Source organism: Erpetoichthys calabaricus, chromosome 10 (genome assembly GCF_900747795.2).
Source record: "Erpetoichthys calabaricus chromosome 10, fErpCal1.3, whole genome shotgun sequence".
Lineage (NCBI taxonomy): Eukaryota > Metazoa > Chordata > Cladistia > Polypteriformes > Polypteridae > Erpetoichthys > Erpetoichthys calabaricus.
Window position 1 is genome coordinate 66,653,240 of NC_041403.2, and position 26,905 is coordinate 66,680,144.

The following is a 26,905-nucleotide window of genomic DNA, read 5'->3' on the forward strand; positions in this document are numbered from 1 at the left end:
TTAACATTCAGTGCCTTCCTTTGACTAACCATAATTATATTCTGGGGGGTCAAAATTATCATTAAGGCAATCTATAAATAATTTCACCTGAAAAAATTTTAATTTCAGATATTTTTTTTTTTTTTTTTAATATTAAATATTGAGACTTTCAGAGAACTACAATTTTAATATGCACTATTCAGAAATTATTAGAGATCTGTACTGTACAATATGTGTAGCTCTGGGACTTTTTATTGACTTCTTTAGGGCTTTTGGTTTGAGCTGTCTGCGATTATATTTTGAGAAGTCAATATTTATTTATCATCCGGGAGGGGCTCAGAGTAGAGCCGCTGCTCCTCCGCATCGAGAGGAGTCAGATGAGGTGACTTGGGCATCTGATCAGGATGCCTCCTGGACGCCTCCCTGGTGAGGTGTTCCGGGCACGTCTAACCGGGCGGAGGCCCAGGGGAAGACCCAGGACACGCTGGAGGGACTATGTCTCTCGGCTGGCCTGGGAACGCCTTGGGATTCCCCCGGAAGAGCTAGAAGAAGCGGCCGGGGAGAGGGAAGTCTGGGCATCTCTGCTCAAGCTGCTGCCCCCGCGACCCAACCTCGGATAAGCGGAAGAGAATGGATGGATGGAATATTTATGGCAAGTGGTTTAATATTTCATTTACTGTGCTAATTCTCTTTTTAGAATCTGTTAAAATAGGAACTGGTGTGAATAAGATTAACATGAGATAATCAGTGTTGAAACAGCTTGCCATATGCTTGCTCATGCATCTTCACTTTCACTAAATTTAACAAATATGTCAATATTTAATTGAGGAAGCATTTTATCAATTCTAAGCCCCGCAAAATATGTGTGATGGTATCAACAAACTGGAATTTTTGTTTATCTTCAAATTTGCAGGATATGTTCTACAGATAGAACTAGTTTAGGTTTTCCAGGACTAGACACATTTTATTTTACTAGCCAACGCGCGGCGTAGCATACGGCGCATATTTATTTGATGGGTGAACACTTCCTGAACGACACAGTTGTCCAAATGGGGTGGGTTTGAAGATATGACTGTGAAGGAATGAAAAGATGGAACTCTGGAGAGAGCAACATACAATTGTCCGTGACTGAAACTGGGTTTGGCAGATACAGGCATATCGTTTTGAAAGTATGTCCGTGTGCCTTATTAATTGTCATTGCAAAGGCCAATCTAACTGGAAATTATCCGTGTAAAAGTAAAAGGCAAATTTGAATCTGATGGGGTCAGGGATATCCAGGGAATAAGGACAGTTTGTGAGGTAGGAGCTGCGATAGTTTTACACTCCAGTACATTGTGGTGAATGCTATAATAGTCCGTCTAATGCCATCACAGAGACTTCTTGCTGGCATGAGGTTTCTGAGAAGCATGACGAATGAACCTATTTTAATTTTGAGTTTATGCGGAGGCATGCCAGAGGGAGTAAGACTGTTAAGAAATTCTTCGGGAAATAAAACTTGATCTGCAGGATTGTCTGTGACGATGGAGGCAACGCTGGTGAAAGTTACTTCGTTGGTAGGGATAAGTTTCAGTACTTGTTTATTACGGTGTAGCGAGTCTTCGTTGGTGACGCTTAATATAGCTCGCGTACTGAGTTGTTCCAGAGTCACAGTTGAGAAGTTGATGTCGCCATATAGTTGTTGAACGGGATCAGAAATAAAAGGAAAATAATGTGAAGGTAATGGACGTGGGAGGAGTGTTAGAGTTGGCGGGCGGGGCTCTGTTGTGCGTGCCATGGTCGGCTGCTTAGTGAAGAGTTGGAGGGCGTAGCTCTGTCTTGCTTTCCATGGACTTAGTGAATTATATATATAGATTCTACTAGTTCCCCAAGCCACCAAAAATTCTTTGTTAAAATTGCTTACTATAGGCTTAAACATGTTACTGCTGAATACCCTGACATTTATTAAATTAGCTGCAAATGAAAACAATTTCATGCCTACTGTAAACAAGGCCTAATCCCAGTAGATGTGAACTCCCATGTTTCTGAGATCCATTCTTTCATGAGAGTACTTCTGCGCATCCAGAAGGGTTATAGTCATCCCTAGTGTGATGATAGAATTCTAACATTTAACATAAATGACATTCCTTTAACTGTTACAGGCATTTCTTTCTATGAAATGCATTTTTATAAAATTGCATGTTTATCAGTACACAACCCATGATGTAATGTAATGAGTTGCAACTGCATGCTATTTAACAATTGTTTTGTTATCATCTACAGTACTTTGAAAAATAATGCAATAGTGTATATTTCAGTCTTGTACAAAAAATAAAGGTGTTTTTATTGATTATACAATAATTTAAGTTCTAATTCAAGATGTATTTTAATTTGTTAAAAAGAAATTACATCAGTTGTAGTTGTGTAGAGAGAAAAAAAAAAGTGCCTAACTCATTTTATTTTGTTACAGGATTTCCACCCCCTGCCTATGTTATACCTCCACCGGTTGCGTTTTCAGTGAGCCCAGGTTTTACATTTCCTACTGGGGTATCTGTACCTGGAGCATTTCTCCAGCCTGCCACACACACTCAGACAGGAACCCAGGTTCAATCGGGGAAGCAGTCCCACATTCCTTATAGTCAACAAAGACCATCTGGGCCAGGATCAATTAGTCAAGGGCCTCCACAGCCACAGGGCCAACAGCAAACAATGCAGCAACAGGGACAATCCCCAGCACAGCTGCAGGTGCAAGCTATGTCACAGCAGCAGCAACAGTCCCCAACTAAACCTGTTCAGCAACTGGGGAAGAGTCCTCCTCATCACCCTGGAATTCAGCAGGTAAGCCAAGAGTTAACCTATTTGCATTGCAACACAACATGTTGATTGATCATTCAGGTTTTACTTTTGTGGATTAATGTACTTTTTTGTGCTTTAGACATTTCAATTAATGTTATGTAAAAGTGTTAAAAAGAGACACTTGTTAATGTTGGGTTGTTCCGCTTCAACATACAATATTTATGCAAATGTTTGTTTAATTTTGATATTTGATCATACATCAGTTAATCAGCCAATTAATGTGTTCGACAATATTAGGGTATTTTTATAAAATCCATTAAGATTTAATACGACAGTGCCCACCTCAGCAAATAAGATTCATGCTTTTTATTCTTAGGGGTAAACATACACTTGCTGTGGTTTTCTTGAGGTTTGGGGGGAAAGGAAAGAAAAGATCTGTAAATAGTTTCTCAAACCCTCAATATTGTGATGTACTGTCACTTTTAATAGATTTAGAAATAACCAAGATAGATTTTAAATGGTAGTAAAGAAGTCTGTATGGTAGTATGTTCAAAAAAGTGTATTTTTCTCTCCATCCCTACCTATAGCCTACTAAATTATGAGTATTCTAGTCCCTTGTCAAGAGCTTGTCTTTTGTAATTGTAGTCAGTAAATTAATTACATGATAACGATTGCCTTAACAGTACATTCAAGCTGAGCAGCAGTCAACCCAACTCTGGAATCAACACCAAGTACAGCCTCCTATTCAGAAAGCACCATTGCAAATGCCTCTGAAACAGCCTTTTTACATGCCACCTCAGGACCCTTTAAAGCTTTTTGAGCAATCTCTCCAGTCTGTTCAAATGCAGCAGCAACAAACTAATATGGACAAGAAACTGAAGTCTTTTCCTGCAGAGCCATTTTCCCAAAGCTCTTCAGAGGTAAAGATGCAGGACTATTATTGGGATACGCCATACCGTATTACTGACAACAGGCAAATAATGGGTCAGCAAGTAAACAGTGACCGATTGGGCAAACGGCAGCAAGGCATTTTTCGCTCTGACCAAGACAACGTTCCAAGGTCTTTTGAGGTAACAAGCCATATTTCATTTAACTTCAGTACCATTTTTGGATGTGTAGCATTGAAAGAATTAATTAGTTAGTCCTTTCCTGGTTTACTGTTCTCATTCTTTATACCGATCTGTCCTGTGCTGTTTTGTTATTTAACCTGAATTTTGGGTTGCGGACTATTTCGCTTTATTAGTAGAACTGGCCGTGATAGACCTGCTGGTAACAAAGTAATTTTAATGTAAAATTGTTTTTCCTGTGTGTATGTCTCACAAAAATGTTTGTAGGTAATAGACTTGTTAATGCTCAGAATTTGCATTGTACCAGTTTACTTTGAAGTCCTATTTTGAATCTATAAAAAAGCCAACTTAATGTAATTTAAAGATCCTCAAATGAGCTTTGCGTTCTGTGTGTATCATGCAGTGTTGGCGGATAAGGTTTTGTCTGGTTGTAAAAATAATGGCAAAACATTTCTGCTGAAAGGTAACCTCAGCTTTTCATATTGTAGTGATATGTGACCCTCCAAACAAAGAATAGTACTTTTTCAGTGGGTAGTAAGTGTGCTTTTTAGAGCTATTCTTTTTCTTTTCACACATTTCTTATAGTCTTTATATGACAATATACAGTATAATATATTGTATATGTGTCAGGTAATGTCCATAATTTCTTAGCTTAGTGGCAGTGTTCACTTAAATCTTTCCTTCCCTCTCTACCAACTCTGATTCCTCTTGTGTGTTTTCTTCCTTGCTTCTTTCTATCCTTCCTTCTGCTTCATTCCTGTCTTTGTAGGATTCCAAGAGCTCCCCTCTGCTACCTCCTGACCTGTTAAAAACACTAGCTGATTTTGAGGAGGAGGAAGAGTTGGCATTTGCTAAACCCCATGATTATTACCAGGCCTTGGCTGGCCCTCTGAGCTCTGCTCCTGGAAGAAACCTATTTGTATGTAGTCTCTCTTAAACTTTATAGTCTGTCTTGTTTTCCTGCTCTTTCTGGCTTTAATGCTTATTGTGTACCTGGTTTTCCACTAATGTCGATATTATATAAGCAGTGCTTTTTTGTCAACTAAGGATATGTGGGGTCTGTTCGAGAAAACGTTTAACACTATTTCTAATCATTTTTGTATTTTGGCAAATGCACTGTATAAAAGTAAGTAAACTTATTGTTACTCCAGGAAATGTTCACAATGAACAACCTAAACCCTTTGCATGTTATGAGATATTAACAAGAATCTTTGTGTGTGTATGTAAAGAAAAAAAATACTTTCTGAGCATCATTGAAAAATATTTGTAACTTTAATGTGAATATAAGGAATATTTTTATTAGCCCAATTATTAGTTTTTTATATTTCATACTGCCCTCAGTTGATCTTCATTTCAGTTGCTGTCTGATAGAGAGCCGAGGTAAATTGTAGAACACTGTAGTCTTGCGTCCTCCTCCTGTGGTTAAGTTCACGACCGTGTATGCTTCCAGGTTTTTTCTCGCCTAATTTCAGAATTTTCAGCAGCTAAACAAAGCGTCTGTCATTCTTTACTTTTAATTAAAGGATCTGCAAAGCTTTTATGTAGCTGCCATTTAAGCAAAATGGCTTACAAGTCTCTAAAGAAGAGAGAGAACTTTATTCCAGGCACTTAATTTATTAAGAGAATGCTGTATAAAGCAGTCCCTCATATACAGTGGTGTGAAAAACTATTTGCCCCCTTCCTGATTTCTTATTCTTTTGCATGTTTGTCACACAAAATGTTTCTGATCATCAAACACATTTAACCATTAGTCAAATATAACACAAGTAAACACAAAATGCAGTTTGTAAATGGTGGTTTTTATTATTTAGGGAGAAAAAAAAATCCAAACCTACATGGCCCTGTGTGAAAAAGTAATTGCCCCCTGAAGCTAATAACTGGTTGGGCCACCCTTAGCAGCAATAACTGCAATCAAGCGTTTGCGATAACTTGCAATGAGTCTATTACAGCGCTCTGGAGGAATTTTGGCCCACTCATCTTTGCAAAATTGTTGTAATTCAGCTTTATTTGAGGGTTTTCTAGCATGAACCGCCTTTTTAAGGTCATGCCATAGCATCTCAATTGGATTCAGGTCAGGACTTTGACTAGGGCACTCCAAAGTCTTCATTTTGTTTTTCTTCAGCCATTCAGAGGTGGATTTGCTGGTGTGTTTTGGGTCATTGTCCTGTTGCAGCACCCAAGATCGCTTCAGCTTGAGTTGATGAACAGATGGCCGGACATTCTCCTTCAGGATTTTTTGGTAGACAGTAGAATTCATGGTTCCATCTATCACAGCAAGCCTTCCAGGTCCTGAAGCAGCAAAACAACCCCAGACCATCACACTACCACCGCCATATTTTACTGTTGGTATGATGTTCTTTTTCTGAAATGCTGTGTTCCTTTTACGCCAGATGTAACGGGACATTTGCCTTCCAAAAAGTTCAACTTTTGTCTCATCAGTCCACAAGGTATTTTCCCAAAAGTCTTGGCAATCATTGAGATGTTTCTTAGCAAAATTGAGACGAGCCCTAATGTTCTTTTTGCTTAACAGTGGTTTGCGTCTTGGACATCTGCCATGCAGGCCGTTTTTGCCCAGTCTCTTTCTTATGGTGGAGTCGTGAACACTGACCTTAATTGAGGCAAGTGAGGCCTGCAGTTCTTTAGACGTTGTCCTGGGGTCTTTTGTGACCTCTCGGATGAGTCGTCTCTGCGCTCTTGGGGTAATTTTGGTCGGCCGGCCACTCCTGGGAAGGTTCACCACTGTTCCATGTTTTTGCCATTTGTGGATAATGGCTCTCACTGTGGTTCGCTGGAGTCCCAAAGCTTTAGAAGTGGCTTTATAACCTTTATCAGACTGATAGATCTCAATTACTTCTGTTCTCATTTGTTCCTGAATTTCTTTGGATCTTGGCATGATGTCTAGCTTTTGAGGTGCTTTTGGTCTACTTCTCTGTGTCAGGCAGCTCCTATTTAAGTGATTTCTTGATTGAAACAGGTGTGGCAGTAATCAGGCCTGGGGGTGGCTACGGAAATTGAACTCAGGTGTGATACACCACAGTTAGGTTATTTTTTAACAAGGGGGCAATTACTTTTTCACACAGGGCCATGTAGGTTTGGATTTTTTTTCTCCCTAAATAATAAAAACCATCATTTAAAAACTGCATTTTGTGTTTACTTGTGTTATATTTGACTAATGGTTAAATGTGTTTGATGATCAGAAACATTTTGTGTGACAAACATGCAAAAGAATAAGAAATCAGGAAGGGGGCAAATAGTTTTTCACACCACTGTATATTTTTTACAATAGCATTAATAAATTCTTCGTTTCCCAGGCCCAGATGTAATTCTCAAATGAGAATACACATCTGGGGACAACTCGTTAAAAAGCTTGTGGTGAACGGTGGCGAAATCCACCTCAGCAAAGGCTATACCCATAGGGCTACTTTCTAAAACAGATCATTGTGACACATTGTTTACTTCAAATGCATATTTTGAAGTTTATATTTTCACAGACGTGGCTGTCAAATCTTTTAGCCTTACATCGACTCTTACACTATTATCGTAATTGTGAACAAGAGAGAGCACACAGAGCACCTGTAATGTTTTTAAATGCTCATTTTTATTCTTATTTTAGAGAAATATTTTTCGCTTGTAACAAGTTGCTTATTTTTAACATGTATGCATGACTTACATTTCTATGTCTTTTTTTTTTTTTCTAGGGGTCTTTTCGGCTTTAAGCAGTTTATCATAATCTGTAGCTTGCTCTCTATCGAATCAGGTTAACGAGAGTAGCCATTGCTCTTTGTATTTTAGAATCAACCTAACCCACTTTGAGCACTGCTTCCATGAGGTGTATTGGATTGGTTTAGAAATGTGACACTCCATGAGCTGTCTAATTGTTCCTACACAGTTTTAAGCAAAATTCACTCATGGTTGTCTTGAGACATATGTATTAGATATCTGGCCCTGCAAGACCAATACATTTTTAATCCAGTTCTACAAAAGCTTTGAAATGTTCACTTTTGTTTTTATTTTAAGCAAAATAAGACCTTCTTTCCCATTGTGTCATGGAGGGTGGATTAAGGTTATTCCAGCTGAATAAGGTTAAATGACAGAATAGCAGTGTAGTACAAAATATTAGAAAATATTTTAAATGAAAATGTCCTCTTAAACAGTGCTCTGACTAAACCTGTAAGTGGATCGAGTAATTGTGATTCAAAAACTGTCTGATAAATAAACTAATATTTTCTTTCCAAATATTATCTGAATGTAGGGTATTCCCAAAACATGACCCAGCAAGGCAGGTACCAGATGACACTTCACATCTGGGATTTTGTCCTAGATAATATTTTAGATAATCTTAGTTTGTGTGCATTGTACAATTGCTAGCTAAATTGCACAATGTCTTGCAAAAAAAAGATGAGTATATCTTGATGATTTTTGTTTTTCTCTGAGATTCTTAATTAAAGGTCCCTGTCCTAATTTTGCATTTAATTTGTTAGGAATGCACTCTTTGATATAAGTTTGAAGAGCCTTGAAATGCTACGTATATCTTGATTATTATTAAATATCTTCTATCATAGATGTTACTGGAAAGTTGTTAAGTTTGATTTTTTCCTTGAACTTTAATTTACACATAGTAAAAACAGTGTTTATAGGAATATTTATATTTGGAGAATAATTGTTCAAAGTTTACATAAAATATATTGCGATCTTTAATTATTCCTGCAAGTGGAGCACTAGCTAGTTATGTGCTAGTTATGTGACATGCTCAGAACCACAATTGTAGGCAGAATCCGATATTAAAATGGTAGCCAGATGCTAAAAGTCTTGGATATGTAGTTGAGCTGTAAGCCAATGTGACCAAATTCAGTCACATATACAGTATATAAAATATAACAAGGTATGGTGAGCAAATATTGAATGAAGATTGTCCTAGTTATAGGAATTTAACAGGGATAAAGTTAACTACATAAATTAGAAAACCACCAGTGTAATCTTCATACTTATCAAACCTTGTCACCTTCTAACATTCTCTCGGCTCATCAATTTTTTGTTTTGATGGTTTACAATGCAGCAGCCTTGCTAGCATTTGTGAATAGCACTGTTAATAAGAGTGTATGATTTGTATAGCAGCCTCTTTTTGACTTGAGTTTGGAAGTATGCACTAAGTGCTCTTGCAAGTTTTTTGGCTAATTTCAAGGCTTGAAGTTCAACAGTCCTCACAGCTTTACTGTTTTCTAGGAACTGCTGAAAACAAGTCTGTTTACTTCTGTTTTAATTTCAAAGAAGCAAAAGTAGCTTTATGCAGTGCACATATGAAATTCTAATTTATTTGTTTTGCTCAAACTTTTGCTCAAGTTTTTCCTGTAGATCCTCAGGTGTTTATTTTTAACAGATTTTCTTTTATTAAATACTCTGTACTTTAAATAAGAATGCTGTTGTATATCTTAATCTCCTTGTTAATTTCTGTAAAAACCTGAAAGGAATCGATCTGTGTGTGACAATTACACGTAATTTAACATGAAATGCACATGCTCTTGTTAAATCCCAAAAAGTGCATTCAAATAAATGTAGTGTCACTGAAAATCAAGGTTATTTCATTCATTATATGAAAAAGTATCACAACTACTAAGTATCTCTTGATATTGTCCACATTTACCTTTAATATAGTTGATTAAAGGCCAGCGGTAGCATTGTAATACCTGAATAGTTTCTTAGCCGAGACAGATTAAGACTTGCCTACCTAATAAATCTGGACTGCTTGGAAGAATTGAACCAAATTACAAATGCTTTGTACATATTAAAATTAGCATTTAATTCTTACAATAAGCAAATATTTTTTTTACTATGCTGTTGAATCATTCCATTCTTGTTTAATCAAAATTAATGTTTGGTTTAATCCTAACAAAGTGTGTCACCTACATAGGTGAAACATATTACAAAGATGCTTTTCAAACAGTAAAAAGTAGATTGGAAACCTTGTGAAAACTGAGAGGAATTAACTTTACCTAAATTTTGGCTTTACTCTGCAGAAATACTTGAAAAATGCCAGGATCATTGTGTAATCTAAGTAATGAAGGCAACAGTCAATTTCTTAGAAACAAGAATGACCTTTTTAAAGTATTGTGCTAATGCTGTATGTAATGCCCTGTGAAGACTGGGCAGATTTTTCCCACCAATTTGCAAAACTTGTAGGTACTTAATAATCTCACATTTTATTGTTAACGTTGATCATGATTATTAACATGGCATTGAGTCTTAATATATTAATGAAGATAATTTAAAATATTGTATGGTTTATTTCAAAGGTAGTGTAGGTTTTATAGCTCTAATGCAATTTTCAAATTGAAAAATGTAAACAGTAATGTGCTAACCTTAAGAATCTATATACATGGCATTATTAAAATTAGAACACAGTATAGATATATAGATTTGATTGAAATTTGGTGGCGTTGTAAACAAAACCGAGTTTGCGGTCTCTTTTGTTGTTGTTTATCATTGATATTGCTTTAGTGAATGGGACATTCGTCACAGAGCTGACAGTGATCTCACAGATAAATGGGGGACGTGCCAGTTTTATGCAAATGACAGTGCAGTGTTTAGCTGTGATTCATTTTTTACCAATAAAATTGACACACTATGGGCTTGCCCTGTCTCCTATGCTGAGATGCCAGGTTCCAGTTTAAATCTTTTAGCTTCATTTAAGCCTATTTTAGAACCAGAGCTATTTGATGTGATATCTCAAATGAAGTTTTCCTGTTTTTCCCTTGCTATTCTTCCAGCAAAATTTCTTAAGGAAGTCATCAGATCTGTTGGACTGACCATTTTGGCTGTTATTAACAGCTCTCTATTAAGTGGCTGTGTACTTGTGTACTGCAATTGGCCATCCTTTACTTAAAAATCTTGATCTAGACTTAGGCCTATAATGATTTAAATTAGACAATCTCAAAGCTCCATTTTTATCTCTATGGTGCTCGAAAAGGTTGTTGCTGGTCAAATTTTAATGGTTATAAATAAACACAATATTTTTTGAAAAATTCCAATCGGGATTCAGAGAAAACCACAGCACTAAGACTGCATTCTTTAGGGTCTCCAGCGACCTTCTTAGAAATGAGGATTCGAGCAAGACCTCAGTTTTAGTTCTCTTTGATCTAAGTTCAGCCTTTGACAACAGTGATCACTCTATATTGCTACATAGACTGAATTGTTGGGTTGGTTTACCTGGAACAACATTAAATTGGTTTTCTTCTTATTTGTCAAATCTAAAATTTAAAGTTGGCTGTGGCAATACAGTATCTTCCACTTACATCTTAAATTATGGTGTACCTCAAGGTTCTATCCAGTGTCCCTTATTATTTTCTGTTTATATGCTACCCATAGGTATTATTAGAATGCATGGCATTCAGTTTCATTGCTATGCCGACAATGCACTACAGCTTTACTTAGCTTTGGATTATAATAATGCTTCATAACTGTATTACTGACATAAAGAACTGGATGTCTTTTAATTTCCTTTAGCTAAATTCGGACAAAACAGAAGTGCTAATTATGGATGATCGACAAAATGCTAATCTGTTTAAACCTTCCCTGGGAAACCTTGCTCTTTACTTTAAAACAGTTCGCAGAAGCCTAGGTGTTCTTTTTCCACTACATTTTAAACATCGAGTTTCAAAAAACTGGTTCAGTCTCGTTTTTATCATTTAAGAATTATTGATTATGTCAGACCCATACTGGGCTTTGGGGACACTGAGAAATTAATTCATGCTTTTATGACTTAAAGGCTGTATTATTATAACTCCTTGCCCTCAACTCTTATCAAAACCAGTCTCTCTAGGCTGCAACTGGTACAAAATCCTGCTGCAGCACTCCTCACCAGATCTAAGTCCTCTGCTCATATTACCCCTATTTTAGCCTCCGTTGTTTGCCATTTAGTTATAGGATCCAGTTCAAGATCGTACTTTTAACCTATAAAGCTATGAATGGTCTGGCTACAGTATATGTTAAAGATTTATGATTTTTTTTTTTATCATACAGGTAGACCTCTTAGATCATCTGACCAGTGCTTACTTGTTATTCGACATACTAGAGCCTTCTCTGTTATGGCCCCCAATCTCTAGAACTGTCTCCCCCTTGATATTACAGCATCAAATTCTGTAATTACATTTAAAACTTGATTAAAAACATTATTTTAGACAGGCATTTCTTATTAGGTTGTTTTTATATCTTTCTATTATGTATTTTATGTTTATTTGTTTTTAGCTATGATGACTTTCAAATTCTCTTATTTTTTGTTGTTCAATTTTATGTGAAATATTGTAATAGTTTCTTTATTGTATTTTTTTATGCCTTTTTGTTCTGTCAATGGTAAGCATTTTGTGCAAATAAAGTTGACTTGACTTGACATATCACTTAAAAAAGATGAATTTAGGAAGTGTTTGCCAGACAATGTGGGTGTACTCAATTTCGCATAACTCATCTAGTAAGAAAGGTATTTAATATTTATTACCCTTGTATCTTATCTGTAACCTTGTGTAAGTGCCGAGGTGTGGACTGCAATTCGTTTCAGCCAGTGCATTACTGCAGACTATTTCATCAGTGCTTACATAGTTTAAATAAGAACAAAGGTGGCATGTCTTCAAAGGTAGCAATTGCTGCATGTTGTTTTTTCCTTAAATCACTTTGGGATAACTATTTAATTGTCATACTGGATTACAGCATTTATCTTAGAGAACTGTTTCTCAACTTTTTTGGCCTTGGGGCCCAGTTTTACCTTTTTAAGTTCCTTGGTGACCCACAGGCAGAATTTGAAGTGGTAGTGCCCCCCACTTTGAAGAGCAGAGGTGGTGAGGTCCCCTTGGGTGAAACAAGTGAAGTTAAAACCAGGTAAACATATTGTGCAGTGCTGTCAATTGCTTCTGGGGTATTTCACATGTGACAATAAATCTGAGATAAACTGATTACACTACATGTTTTGTTTTCTCAGTGTATAGCCTTGTGTTTTTGAAAAAGCCAACACTGTTATCCACCTGCATATTCTCAAGTTTGCAATACCAATCAACAATCCGTGTTAAGTGCTTTTTGAAGTTTAAAAAAGGAAAACAAAATACAGTGAAAATTATGGTGCCAAACCACGATTAAATAAAATGAAGACTGTGCTTTTGACTGAGTAAAAGGAATTAGTAAATTTTTTTTTACTTTTTTGTGCAGTTTTTAGCTTTGAATGAATCAAGTTTAAACCGCCTTTGTAACATTGCCAAATACCACTTTAATATGGAGTTCTGCTGAAATCTCATTCATACCAGCACCACCAAAGACTTTATGTACCATGTTTTAACAGTACGCAGCTCAAGTTGTCTAATATGAGCCCCAGAAACAAAAAATACAAATATTTTGTGCAAAAAAGTACTTAGTTACGTAGTACTTTTGGTAACACTATAACTTCGGCCCACTGACTTAGAAAAAAAATTAATAAGTGGTCTGACGTTTAAATTGTTATCATTAACGTAGAACATAAGGCTTTTTACACAGCTGGTTACACAGGAACTTAGTGTGAAAAAATGTTACATGAATAAAGAAAAAGTATTAAGTTTTGGAATTGGACAATTCCAGTAACATGAAATTAGAAGGAAAAAAAAAAACTTGATTGAGGCATTGGCCAAGCTGATGTTTGGGATACACAAATTAATGGTATGTTGACCAGTCTTTTAGTTCAGGAGATGTACTCTCAGAGCATCCAGCTACATTGCTTTACACAATCCGTGACTCTCTACACACCTGGAATGTCAAGGATATGGGATATATAAAAAATTGCTGTGTTTTATTATAAGTGAATAAAGCATATGATAAGGAGGGTCACTGAGAAGAAGAACACAACGTAACAGGAAAATAAAAAAAATAGCAGAAAGGAATAAAAATGCCAGTGTACTTTGTGGGTTACTTTTCCAACTTGTACAGTACATCTCCTAAGTCACATCAGAGTAGACTACCTTTACCTACCTCTTCCTTTCTACCTCCTGGTTCTCTCTCCCAGTCTTTGTCAGTGGATTATCTTCCTAATGGTCACCCAACCTCTCTTTCCAACTTGTCATATTTGCTGTTATTGAAACCTCAGTCTGGAGCTTTCAGTCACAAACATCAGTGTCTGAAAATCCCTTAGTCTTGGAACAGCTGTGTCTCTTGGAAGTCACAGCTCTGACCCATCTTCTGCCACTAGCCTGGCTAGACGAATTACATTGCCTTAAGTCCTCAACATCCACTCTGCTAAGGTTACCGTCTTTCTTTGAGGTTTTTTTGAAGGTTGCTCTTCTGTTTTGGTGGTCCACACTTGTTCTCCATTGGGGACCACCTACTTTTTTTAAGATGAGGATAAAACCAGTAATGTACTTTAATTATCATGTGTATTGAAATAAGGTAAACCGTAAAATAAGGGATCTGTGCAATGTCTGTTTTAAAGTTACTTCCATGTTTTCATAAGCAAAATGAAAGCTGTTAATAGGAAACAAGAAAAGAATGCTATATAGTACATTTTTAGTTCAACCCTAACTTTATGCAACTTTCTGAAACAGTAGAATATGCGGTAGTATACAATATTATGCAAAATTGTCAGGCCCTCCAAAAATAGTTTTTCATTTTTTTTAAAATATTTTTTGGTTTGGCCTTCCACAGAATGAAATGGATAAATTCACTTTGATACACAACTGTATATAATAATCACAGGTTGTCCGGTAATAAGTATTCTACGGGTCTTGTAGGATTTGGCAACATTCTTTTGAATTTGTTCACATTTTGTTCTTTTCCCCATCTAAGTGATCCCACACAGCTTCAGTGTCTATAGTATGATGCTGTTAGTGGTTCATTTGCATGCCTGCTCTTCAAGTAGGTCCTAATTAAGTTCAAGGTTTTAATGGGTACAGCATGATGAATCAAAATGTTTATATTTCTCATTAGCCATCATTATATCACTTTTTACTAGATTCCCCTTTAAGTTACTGGTTGAAATGTATCCTTCGACCATGATAGTGTTGCTTCTCCGATGTACCACTATGTAGCATATCTACATCATTTTCAGTGTAGAAAAGCTTCAGCTGATTTCTCTTCTAATTTACTGGTATCTTTCTGAGTCATAAATTTAAATTTGGAATCTTCTCTTTGTAAGACTTTCTGCCAATGGTTGTCACTCCATACTTTTTGTGATCTTTTGCATACTCTTATCTGTTCTGCTTGTTGCCCATACATAAGAATAATTTATTTCACTTTCCTCACAAGATCATTTCTTTTATGATAAATTTGCATAGTTAAAGCTTGTTGGCAAATATTGAGTATGTCCTTTAAGGAAATGATCTTTATGTACTATGCATCAGATGCATTTAGCTTTTTTTGGTGTTCCACTGCATTGTCTGTCTTCAACTTGTGTAGTTTCTTCAAATGTCTTTGTCCACTTGAACACCACATTTTGAAATCAATGAAGCCTAGGTATCCACTGACTTTGTTCTATGCATGCCCTAGATCTGAAGACCAAACTGAAAACATAGTATGGCATGTAGTGGGGCTTCTTGAAAGGTGGATGATCATACTCTTCATCTGTGTTAGTTGCAGGTGTGTGATCAGCACCTTGACAGTATAGATCATTTCTTGTCACCCGCTCATGTCGATTATTTTCAAATCTCTTTGTTTTGGTGTCAGAAAGGTTGTCAATCTGTAAAGCCTGAGAAGTGGGTATGGCAAATTGTTGTTAACCGACATATTGGTTGGTTACAGACAAGACAGAGGCAAAGTCTTCATGTTATTCCTAAACCAAGTTCAACCTCACATAATAACTTGAGTTCCATCTAGTCTCGACAGATTGCTTGAGTGACTTTTAAAACTTGCCCTACTGCCCTGAGCATTTGAAATATGTGATGAATTTCGTGACATCAGTTAGATCCGAGATTCTTTTCATTATGACAGGGGCAAATGCATTTGACAGTGTTCAGTTTAGTATGTGTGCTTTATAGTTCAGCCTTGTGAATCCTCAGAGGGCAAAAATAATGTTAGCTCCACGATCTGCGACAATGACCATGTTCTTAACCATTGCCAGTGCGTCAATACCAAACACTTAGAGGTTTTTCAGCCAGTGATTGCGAATGTTATCACCAGGTCCTGCTTATATCAAATGATGCTTTTATAAAAAAAAACAAAAAAAAAAAAACACTCTTGACTGCAGTTGAAACGTCATTAATGTAGTGAATAGTTGCAGTGAGAAAGGACATATTGTGGTAATTTTTCTGCCCAGATGTCCACTGTAATAGTACATCAATACTTTCAAGTGATAGGATTTCATCAGCAACGTTAACCTGTAGATCCTGTGCCATCCTTTCACTCTGCCTTGATATTGTTGCTGGGTTTTGTAGTATATCACTTACACTGAACTTTACCATGTTGGTTGCTTTGTCAGCTAAATGCTTAGCTAGATAAATTAAACCATTTCTATTAATGGTATATGGTTGAATGTCTTGACAAATCAATGCGCTTTTCAACATGTTCTTTTATGAACCGCTCTTTTACTTTGTATTTTGTAAAACTCAAATTTTGTTCGTCTCCTTACATTGTGGCATGAATGAATCCTGCCTCAAACCAGAGGTCCCTGTCTTATGACTGTTGAACAGGAAAACTTTGAGGCACTTATCACAAAGATCAAATGGAAATTTCTTTCTCTCTTTGTCAACAATAAGTGAAAATGATTCCCACACACATCTCACTGGGCTATGGACAGTTTCTTTATGTTAAAGTAGTTACTTTTATGGCTGATTTCCACTTCATTCAGTGACTGCATGTCTGGCATTACCTATTCAAGAGTGGATGTGCTCTTCTTGTCCAGGGGTCGCCAACTCCTGTCCTGGAGGACCACAGTGGCTGCAGGTTTTCATTCTAACCTTTTTCTTAGTGACCTGTTTTTGCTGCTGATTAACTTCTTTTGAACTAATTTTAATTGACTTGTTCTTGAAGACTAAGACCCCTTAATTGTTTTTTTTCTTAATTAGCAGCCAAACAACAATGAGATACAAAATGAGCCAGAACAACTGGTGGTGTCCAAAGTACCATATCTGAAAATAAATAAAGATGAAGGCCTCATGAATGTTGGTCTGCTGAGGTCTCCAAAATATTTTAACTGTGCTCTTAGAAAGAGAAACTCAACAATTTCAGAAATATCTGCTAATGCACCACGAGAGCAGCAACAAGCCATGGAATTAAAGAACGGGTTTAATTAACAACAAGACTCTGCACCTCATTAAGCAACTGGTTGGAGTGAAATTGGTTGGAATTTAAGGCCCTGACTTAGTTGGTCTTTTGTCGGCTTACTCACTTCACATCTAATTTCTGTTTGAGTGCCAGTTAAGGAAAGAAATTAAGCAATTCAGTGGAACAAATCTTAAAGAAATTCAATTAAAATGAATTCACAAGAAGTTAATTAGCAGCACAAACAGGGCACTCGTTTAAAAAAAAAAAAAAAAAAAAAAAGTTAGAATGAAAACCTGCAGCCACGGTGGTCCTCCAGGACCGGACTGACGACCCCCTGCTCTAGTCAGAATACCAGTGTTGATTAAAACCAGAAAACACCAGCCCTTATTTTCTTTCACCACTGGTCACTTGTGGAGTCAATAACCAGGGGATGTGATGTTAATGCAAAGTTTGGTCGGCTGTAGGAAAGAACACGACCTACTAGTCTGTATCTGTATTATATTATTTGATACTATCTGGGGCTGGGGTTCAAAAAGTAACTCCAGCTTGCAATTTTTTTGTAATTGTAATCACTATCACAGAGACTGCTCCTTGTAACTCAAACAAGAGCATCATATAATGTGCTGTTGTGCTCACCTGACTATAAGCTTTTTTTTTGTTTGTTTTTTTTTTTGCCTTGAAACATCTTTCACTGCGACTGGTGTTACTGCACTAGTGCACAGCTATTTTAAATAACATCCTCATATGCACTAGGCAAGATTTAAGCTGACCCTATTTCAGAAGAACATCAAGCCAAACAGAAAGCTAAGTTTATATACATATGGAAAAAAATGGTACTTCAAGCAGTAGTCACTATTATGCAGCTGCCTTTACCAGCTGCTATGCATATGCTCCACAGTGTGTGTAATAATTGATTTGAAAACTCATTTAAAAGGAAAAAGATACCACTGCAATTGCTTTTACAATGAAATTGCACTTATTAGAATATTGATTAAACATCATAACAGTAACACATTTTCCAGTTTTCTCAGAGGTTCATCTACAATCTGACTCCTTGAATACAGCCTACTCTCCCACCTCTGCTCATATACTGTTAAATTTAGTCCCATGCCACAAAATCAAGAAATGGGTCCCACTGGAATTTCCACTGGAATGTAGATTTCTATTCTAGTCTGTTGTTTATTCATACTTTCTTGTTGTGAATCGGAAATACTACGGATTTTATGCTCACTCACACACACATCCTCATCTACACTCCTACTCCCACTAACTTGGAGTTGTCAGTTTACCCAAATTGTATGTGTTTGCATGTTTTTTCAAACAACCCCAAACACTACACCGATAACAACAGGGTATGAGATTCAAAACTATTTTTTATTTAAATGACAATCGCTTTAATGGCAGTCATTGTAAATGGACTTGTCAACGTGAATCTGTTCTTTCCCCAGAAAACATAAATGCCAAGAATCTGTAATAAATATATTTTCAGTTTTCTTTTGTTGTCATAAACGTACCTCAGAAGAATGGAAGGCATATTTTTGAAATCAAAACATTTGCTGCTTTTAAGGCTTTGTTTGGGCTGCTGTTCATTTTAAACCATAGGAACAGGCATGGTATTTCTGCTATTTATAAAAATTGCTTCAATTAAGAACACAATTTTTAATGGATAATTAATTATTAATACTAATTTTTTATTATTAAAAAAATGACTAAGTGTATTAACTTGGTCTTAAAGGTGTTTTATTTTTCTATACTAGAAATAGTTATGTATTGTGTTTAATTTCAAACAAAAAAAGTCTTTGCTTTAGTATAGTATTTTATTAAAAGTAAGGACTATGAGCATATGTTTACTCCCTTGTTAGTTTTTAAGTATTCATTGTTTTGAATTTACTTTTTTTGATGTTCCACCTTTACCATGGCTTTATTCTTCCTTTTGTTAATAATATAGTTCCTCTTTAGTAAAGTTACTCAATAGTGGAAGTGTTTTGTGAAATAATATTTTTTTGTCCTCTGTTTGAATTACTGTTAATGAATTCTTCACTCGGTTGCCTTGTTGTTTGTGACAGATTTGGCAACAGTATGAGCAGTACTCGGGTATGTCAGAATACCCAAACGACAATTGTTAGAATAGCTGTTTCACTCTTTTGAATTATTAGAATCAGAATCAAATTTATTGGCCAAGTATGCACACATACAAGGAATTTGACCCTTGTCTTGGTGATTCTCCTATTATAAGTTACGTAATCGACATACACACAACAGTTAATCACACACCTGAGATAAAAAAAACACAAGACAGAATGTGTGTGTATACATGTACGAGGGGGGACCTAAAAATAACCGGAAATATTTTTAAAACATGTTTAATTTAATTTTCTGTACAAACTACAATTAGTCTCCTTCAAAGTACTCTCCATTGGCGGAAATACACTTATCTAACCGTTTGTTAGATATCAGGGCGTTTCCTTCTCACACTGTTGCGCAACCCACTTTTACAAAAAAATTCACTGAACACAAGCACAACCTTCCAGACTGATGGCACTTGGCAGACTGACTTGTGAGGAGTGTAACTAGAGCGCCCTAGCAGCCCAATCACGTACTACAAGTACCAACCTAACAACAACAAAATTCTGGTTATTTTTGGGTCCCCCCTCGTATATGCATACAAAGTGCAGAGTGCAACTTAGTGCAAGAAATGTTGAAATAAACACTAGGGGAAAAACAATTATTAACAATATGTGAACAGTATTGCAAGACCCTGGGAGGCCCAGGAGATGAAACTAACCATTTTTGAGCTTGCTGGCCTGTGGGGAAAAACGGTTCTTATATCTGTTTGTTTTGGTGTATATTAATCTATAATGCCTGGCTGATGGAAGAAGTTCAGAAAGGTTGATACAGGTCATGTAAGGTAGGCAGATTGGACCCAATGATATTTTCAGCAGACCTGACTGTTCGATGAAGCCTGTTTTTTTCATGTTTTGTCACTGATCTGAACCACACTGTTTTGGATGAGCTGAGAACTGACTCAATGACTGCTGTGTAAAACTGAATCAGCAGCTCCTGTGGTAGGTTGAACTTCCTCAGCTGTCACAGGAAGTACATTCACTGTTGTGCCCTATTTATGATGGTTCCTACATTGGTCTCCCATTCCAAGTCCTGGGAGATTATAGATCCTAGATTTGTGAAGGTTTCCACAACTTTGACAGCAGTATTAAGTATGGAGAGAAGGGATAATATTGTGGGACCTCTCCTAAAATCCACCAGATTGTTATGACTACACCAAAGGGCCTGCTGCTCGACCTCCTGTCTGTATGCAAACTCGTCACCATTCCTGATGAGTCCAATGATGGTTGTCTCGTCCGCATATTAGAAAAGTTTGACAGAGGGGTCCTTAGAGGTGTAGAGGGAGAAGAGCAGTGGGGAGAGTACACATCCCTGGAGGGCACCTGTGTTGATGTTTCACCTGCTGTTTCCTATTGATCAGGAAATTGGTGATGCAGGTGGAGGCAGGGATGAAAGCTGGGTGAGTTTTGAGTAGAGGAGTTGTAGGATTATTGTGTTGAAGCAGAGTTGAAGTCCACAAAGAGAATCTTTGCATATGTCCCTGGGTTGTCAAATTGTTGCAGGATGCAGTGCTTGTTGGCTGCATCATCCACTGACCCCTTCTCTCAGTAAGCAAACTGAAGGGGGTCCAACTCGGGAGCTGTAATGTCCTTCAAGTGAGCTAACACCAGTCTCTCAAAGGTCTTCATGACCACAGATGTGAGAGTAACAGGCTTGTAGTCATTCAGTTCTGTTATACTGGATTTTTTGGAGACTGGTATGATTGTGGTTTGTTTGAAGCATAAGGGATCTTAACACAATACTAATGATTTGTTTAAAATCCGATCAAAGACAGGCCAGTTGATCAGCACAGATTTTTATACTGGAGGGTGAGACCCCATCCAGACCGGTTTCATTCTTAGTGTTTTGTCCTTTGAAGAGCCGACACACATCCTCTTCAGAGATATTTAATGCAGGTTGAGTGGGAGAATATGTGGGAGGGAGAGTCCTATAAATCTGTGTATGTAGAGGGCTGGAGATAATGCCCATTGTATTCTGGGGTTATCAAACCTGCAGTAAAAAGCATTCCGTTTCAATGCAATATAGTTATTGCTATGTATGAATACATACAGACAGTAGCTGAAGCATAATTTTTTTTATCCTTTTTATTTTTTTCTCCACACCCGTCTAGCTGCCAAATCAGTCAAGGCTGGATAGACCATCTGAGCTGATTTCACAGCCACCTTCTATTCTCTCACTGTCAGGATTTTCAATGCAGGTAACAAAATATTTTGAAATCCACTCCTCATTAATATATTTGTATAGTATTGATTTTAGAAATAGAACAGTGGTAGTACCACAGTTATGTTCAGTTTGATTTGGAAAATCCCTTCAGAGCTAGTCATGAGTAGTAATAACCAATTACTTCAAGATACATATAAAAACAGATACATTTTGAGTAACACATCAGTGGTTAAAACTGAGTGTTTGTCTAGCAGTTATGTAGACCATGTTGTTAGACCTTGCCTTCTAGACTTTGTTTGTCTTTATTGTTTACCTTCACTTGACTGTGTTTAGCTTTACCTTTTGATGACACTGTGTTTAAAGGTTCTAAATTAATTTCTTCTTTGCTTTTCAATTGTAATGAAGTGTTGGTCATTAAAGGGCTTATCAGTTTCTGAATGTAATTGTATAGCTGTGTGTCATGTTCTACCATTCTGTTCTGATCTCAACTCCATATCAAAAATAATTCTTCTTGATCATGATGGGCATCTCCTAACGTAGTAGAGGATGTAAATTATGAAATAGGGTGTCATTTTCTTGTGCACTTTTATTTATAAATTTCAAAAAGCCATGTTGCTTGTAGTTTTTCAAGAGCTGTGATTTAAAATTGAGTTTTATGTGATGAGGAAAATTTGGGGAAATCATTGTCTGTATATTTATTATTTTATAATCATATTTATAAATATTTTGAATTGTGTCCATTAGGGTTGTCAAGAAAATACAGTAAACTTGTTTATGACGAGCAAGATGTCAAATGTGTGTTTTTATCAAAATTAACTATTTCTTTCTGTACCCTTTTTGTTTGATTCAGGAAAATTCTTACCCAAACAGCATTTTCAGTGAGGCATATGGTAAAAATATAACGGCGAGCACAAAGCCTGAGGGTACATCATCTGTGTCTCATCAGGAACCTTCCCTTTATTCCTTGTTTGAAGGGACACCGTGGTCACCTTCTCTTCCTGCTAGTTCAGGTACAATTACACACTGACATAAGTTGACATTGGGTTACACTTACACAATTTGAAGTTTCATACGCAAAATAAGATCAGTTTGTGTATCAATGAATACTTTAGACAGTTCTACAATGTGTACTTTTGACTTCATTGCAATTTTGCGTACGCCAAAAAGTAGTAGTTCTGTCACATTATTATTTAATATCAGAAGTGCATACCTTAATAGTTTCTAGTGCATGTAAAGTGATGCCCCCATTATTAAAAAAATTCTTTACATGCAAAATGCAAGACATTTGAACCCTTAGGTCTTTTTAATTGTTACCTTGCCTTCTAATATTTATTGGTTTGTCTAATATTTTCATGCACTGTAGATTTTTGTTTTGTTCAGTTAATTTTTTTGTCTGCTCTTATAAGTATTGTTTTTTTAAATCTGCGTCGATGATAAGTTGCAGCCTCATTTTTTTCCGCCATCTGTAGATCACTCAACACCAGCAAGCCAATCTCCACACTCCTCAAATCCCAGCAGTCTGCCGTCTTCCCCACCTACTCACAGCCACAACTCCGTCCCTTTCTCTAATTTTGGACCCATAGGGACTCCAGACAATAGGGACAGGAGGGTGAATGACCGTTGGAAACTGGAGAAATCTGGTATGTTTAGCTTGATAATAACTTTTGTTAACCTGTCTTTTGACTATAAGTTTAACAATCAGGATTTTTGCACAGACAATTTTTAAAAGTTTGTTCTTAAGTTGTTTTTGACTCTTTCTTCTGCAAAAGCACTAGTTTCTTAGTGTAATCAAGTACTGTACTAAATTTTGTGGAGTAATCCATTTTTCTAAAAAGTAGTATTAAGTAGGGATATATTTCAAAACTTCTATCAGTTTGTCAGTATATTAAAGATTTGAATGCATTTTGAAGGTGCTTACATTTGGTTTGGACATTGGTTTTAATGTTTTTCAGCCATGGGTGTTTTTGGGCTTGACTATTTGCCCTCTACATCTTCATCTGTGGTGGAAAACAGCTGGCATCAAAGTGCAGCTCCCTGCAATACTTGGGCTGCACAAGAATCTCCAATGGATGACTCCCCTGTCCTACTGGATAGTCTAAAGGTATAAACACTATATCCTTAATTATTGTATTGTTGCGCAGAATTACTAGAACCAGATTTGTTTTCTTTAGATGCCTCATTACTAAATTCATTTGTTCCTTCATTAGTGAACATTTATTTGTTTTCTATTTGATACACTGTTTTCAGTTTTTTTGTGGTTGAGATTTCCATACACATTCACTACAGAGAAAACAAACATGCAGCTATAGAGAGATGATAAAAGCTGTGCAAAGACGTGACTAAATTGAGAGAGTTGCCTTTAATGTAAATGTACATTTCCCTAGGAAATTATAATTAACTGCATTTGTTTTTGTAATATATGTGAACATCTGGCTACCTTACCCCTTTTAATTAAATCCCTACAAGATAGTTTTCATATTATGGTGATTTTTTTGGATATTGCTTTGCTTGATCTTATCAATTTTCAGTGTGCATTCATGTAATTAACATTTGGAGTATTTTGTTGCATATTTTATTTTCTCCTTCAGATATATTTGCCTACTTTGTAATGTTTATTTTTTTCTCCTCCCTTTATAATTAGTCAATTTGGTCGAGCTCTATGATGCATCCTGGGCCTTCAGCACTGGAGCAGCTGTTGATGCAGCAAAAACAAAAGCAGCAAAGGGGGCATGGCACAATGAACCCACCACATTGAAGGGTTGGATGAGCACAACTTGTGAAATCAAGCTCCACTGAATTAATGGCATGTGGTTAGGTGTAAACTACCCACACGGTCCCCCCAATGCGGGTGGCAGTCCTCCTCTCTCTGAGTGTCTGTGACAAGAGGGTGTAAGTGCGCCACCAAGCCACTGAGTGTGCACGAAGCTGCTGTTGAGCAACAAACGGATTTTTACTTTGGAAATAAAAATCTGAACACTATCATGCTTCCTGACAACCTCAAGGGGAAGGACCATCATAGTCTCGCTCAGTTACCTAAAAACCACTCATCCACAGATCCTCCAGCAATCCTCCCTACACGGTATTGGGTATCACTCTATGTAGGAATGAAGAAGGTGGAAGAGATAAGCAGTCAGGCTGGTTATGTTAACAATGCTGTTGGGTTTGATTTGATTTTAAAAGTAACTAATAAATGCTTTGCTGGCTAAGAAAGTATGATGGAAAGTCATAATTTAATTTTCAAACCAATAGAAGTAATTCTTTTATTTCTGTTAAACACAGAAGGTTTTTGATTTGAATGCAGAAATGGTGGATCCATTCTCTTTTAATGTCCTGTCAACCATTTGAAGGACACTGAGAGATGCTTTTGTAAATGTATTTAATTAAATGGAGCTTCTCTCAGTCTTGCTTGCAAGAAAGAAATTTTGTGAAACGAGAGAAGATTCTTCACAACTCACTGCACCATTAGCTGAGGACTAGGTCTAGATGTTAATGTCAGTAGCTGCAGTAGAGGCCACATTTATTAAGTATTGTATTTGTGATTTGTTCTGTAACCATTCTATCTGAAAAAAATCCTGTGTAATGCACAGCTCAGCTAACAGGATTTGAATTTTTTTTTGTCTTCATCCCCTTTTTTTGTCTTTTTTGTGTTGCCCCTTTCCAAATTAATTATTTGTTTTACTGTAGCTTATCAGCGGATTAGTTGACTCTTTAGACAGTACCAACTTTGACCTTTCCCAGTGTTTTTTTTTTTTTTTTTTTTTTGTAGCTTATTTGTAATGTTAGATGGCTTTCTGTGTGCCTGATTAGTTTTATTTCATGGTCAGCAGTGTATTTTAAAAGCAAGGCAAGTAAATGGGTCCAGCACAGCTGCCGGTTCAGCAATATGGGAGATTGAAGTGAAAGTTTAAAAAAAAACAAAAAAAAACAAGGAAGTTGACAATTACACATCTCTTTCAGCTCCCCTTACATGGAAAAAGCTGGTTTAGCGGTAAAAGACAAAAGAATGGAAATATCCCTTAATGTTATCAACGGATACAAACCTACGGGTTATAGATGTACAGGGTTAAGAAAATATATATATGATGGTTATTTTTTGTCTAGGAAGTAAAAGAAGGTTTTTTTTTTTTTTAATTGGTATTTAAAAGGCAAAGGAAGTATCATATCTGTGTATGAGGGAAGATAAAACTAGCATTTCTTTTTATTTTCATGTAGGAAAGCAGAGTTTTATTAAAAAAAGAAAGAAACTTTAAAATGAAATGTCTACTTGCTGTGTGATTTGTGCTTTACTTGTTGCATTCAAATGTAATGAAAAATATCGGGTACTGGGACATGTCAGGTAGAAAAGCAAGTATGTGTTTTCAGTAATAAGGGGCCAAAGTACTCTACACAGATGTGCAGCAACTGCATACCATTAGTCTTTTGCCACAAACCAGAAAAATGCCTGTTCTTTGAATAAAGAACTATTTTGTAACTTTCCATTAAGCAGATTCTGTGCAGTTTATGCCATTATGTAAAATCCTTCTGTATTGCTCAAATCTGTCCATCTCCTAAAAATGAGCCAGTGTGAACGGAGTATGTGCTAGAGTGTGAACATCGGACCTAAAGCCTAGAACTGCCTGTGCTTACTGATCACAAGACAGTTGGCAAGTCACTCTGCTGCATTCACTGTTAGAGAACTGTCATCAGTTTCTGAACATTTGTCATTCTGTGTAAGATCTTGACACAACATCCGACGTGGTTACATGCAGGTACAGTTCTGCATTGGGGCAGCTATTACATTCTAGTGTTCAGCAGAATTGCATACACCAACACTATTTGGCACAATCTCCTTCATATAAGTCATAGTGTCCCAGTTACCTTCTTAAGTAAGTTACAAGGAGAGAATCACTTTAAAAAAAAAAAAAAACAAAAAAAAAAACTGCATGAGAATATGGTGTTTTGGAATGTTAAATGTTTTATGGGAAAGAAAACCCTGTCAAATTACAGGTGAATTGTCAGAATCTGGTTTGTGTTATAAGCTTTTTGTGTTTTCTGTCTTTCTGTGCAAGACATTTTGCAGCAATTGCTGGAATCAGCTATGCCTTTAATAAAGTAAACCATGTTCTCCCCAAACACTGTTGCTTGTTTCTTTGTTTCTTCATTGTTGCTAAATTGAAATCTTTCTCAAATTTTCTGACAATTCTAATTTGAAGCATTTCAAATATGGTAAAAGGTCTCATTTCTGTCACTCAGAACGTGCATGTTACATTGTGACAAGCTTGTATGCAATATTGTATCTTTTCCATATCCTTTCAAAAATGATACGTTTTGAATAACTATGTTTCAAAACTTTGCTGAAGTTTTTGCTGTACTGGCATTTCAGTACTATCATGCTGTAACTTTCAAGCGTAATGCCACATTAGGTAGAATACAAAATGACAACCATTCATTTGTGAGGTATGGTCTTTTCACATTTAGTCTTATGATGTTGTACAAACACATTTTATTAAAATTAGCAGTTACATGTCCTCAAATAGGGCAATTTAGTCCTAATAGTATGTTTCATAGTATTAGTACTATGAATGTACAACAATGTTGCTCTGTCAAATTTTTTTCTATAG

General features: G+C 36.4%; 1 protein-coding gene across 2 annotated transcripts in view; it reads left to right on the top strand.

Moving 5' to 3' along the window:
- The window catches only part of smg7 (SMG7 nonsense mediated mRNA decay factor), a 117,446-nt gene extending 91,029 nt beyond the window's left edge, over window positions 1-26,417 (top strand). The window contains exons 16-23 of one of the 2 annotated variants that reach the window (XM_028811344.2): window positions 2,426-2,793; window positions 3,435-3,821; window positions 4,588-4,737; window positions 21,253-21,339; window positions 22,156-22,315; window positions 22,775-22,945; window positions 23,258-23,406; window positions 23,947-26,417. In XM_028811344.2, the coding sequence (XP_028667177.1) occupies window positions 2,426-2,793; window positions 3,435-3,821; window positions 4,588-4,737; window positions 21,253-21,339; window positions 22,156-22,315; window positions 22,775-22,945; window positions 23,258-23,406; window positions 23,947-24,060 (1,586 nt within the window). In that variant the 3' untranslated portion in view covers window positions 24,061-26,417. The remainder of the gene's footprint in view (window positions 1-2,425; window positions 2,794-3,434; window positions 3,822-4,587; window positions 4,738-21,252; window positions 21,340-22,155; window positions 22,316-22,774; window positions 22,946-23,257; window positions 23,407-23,946) is intronic. The other variant, XM_028811345.2, reaches the window with a different exon arrangement.
- Window positions 26,418-26,905: the final 488 nt, after the last annotated feature.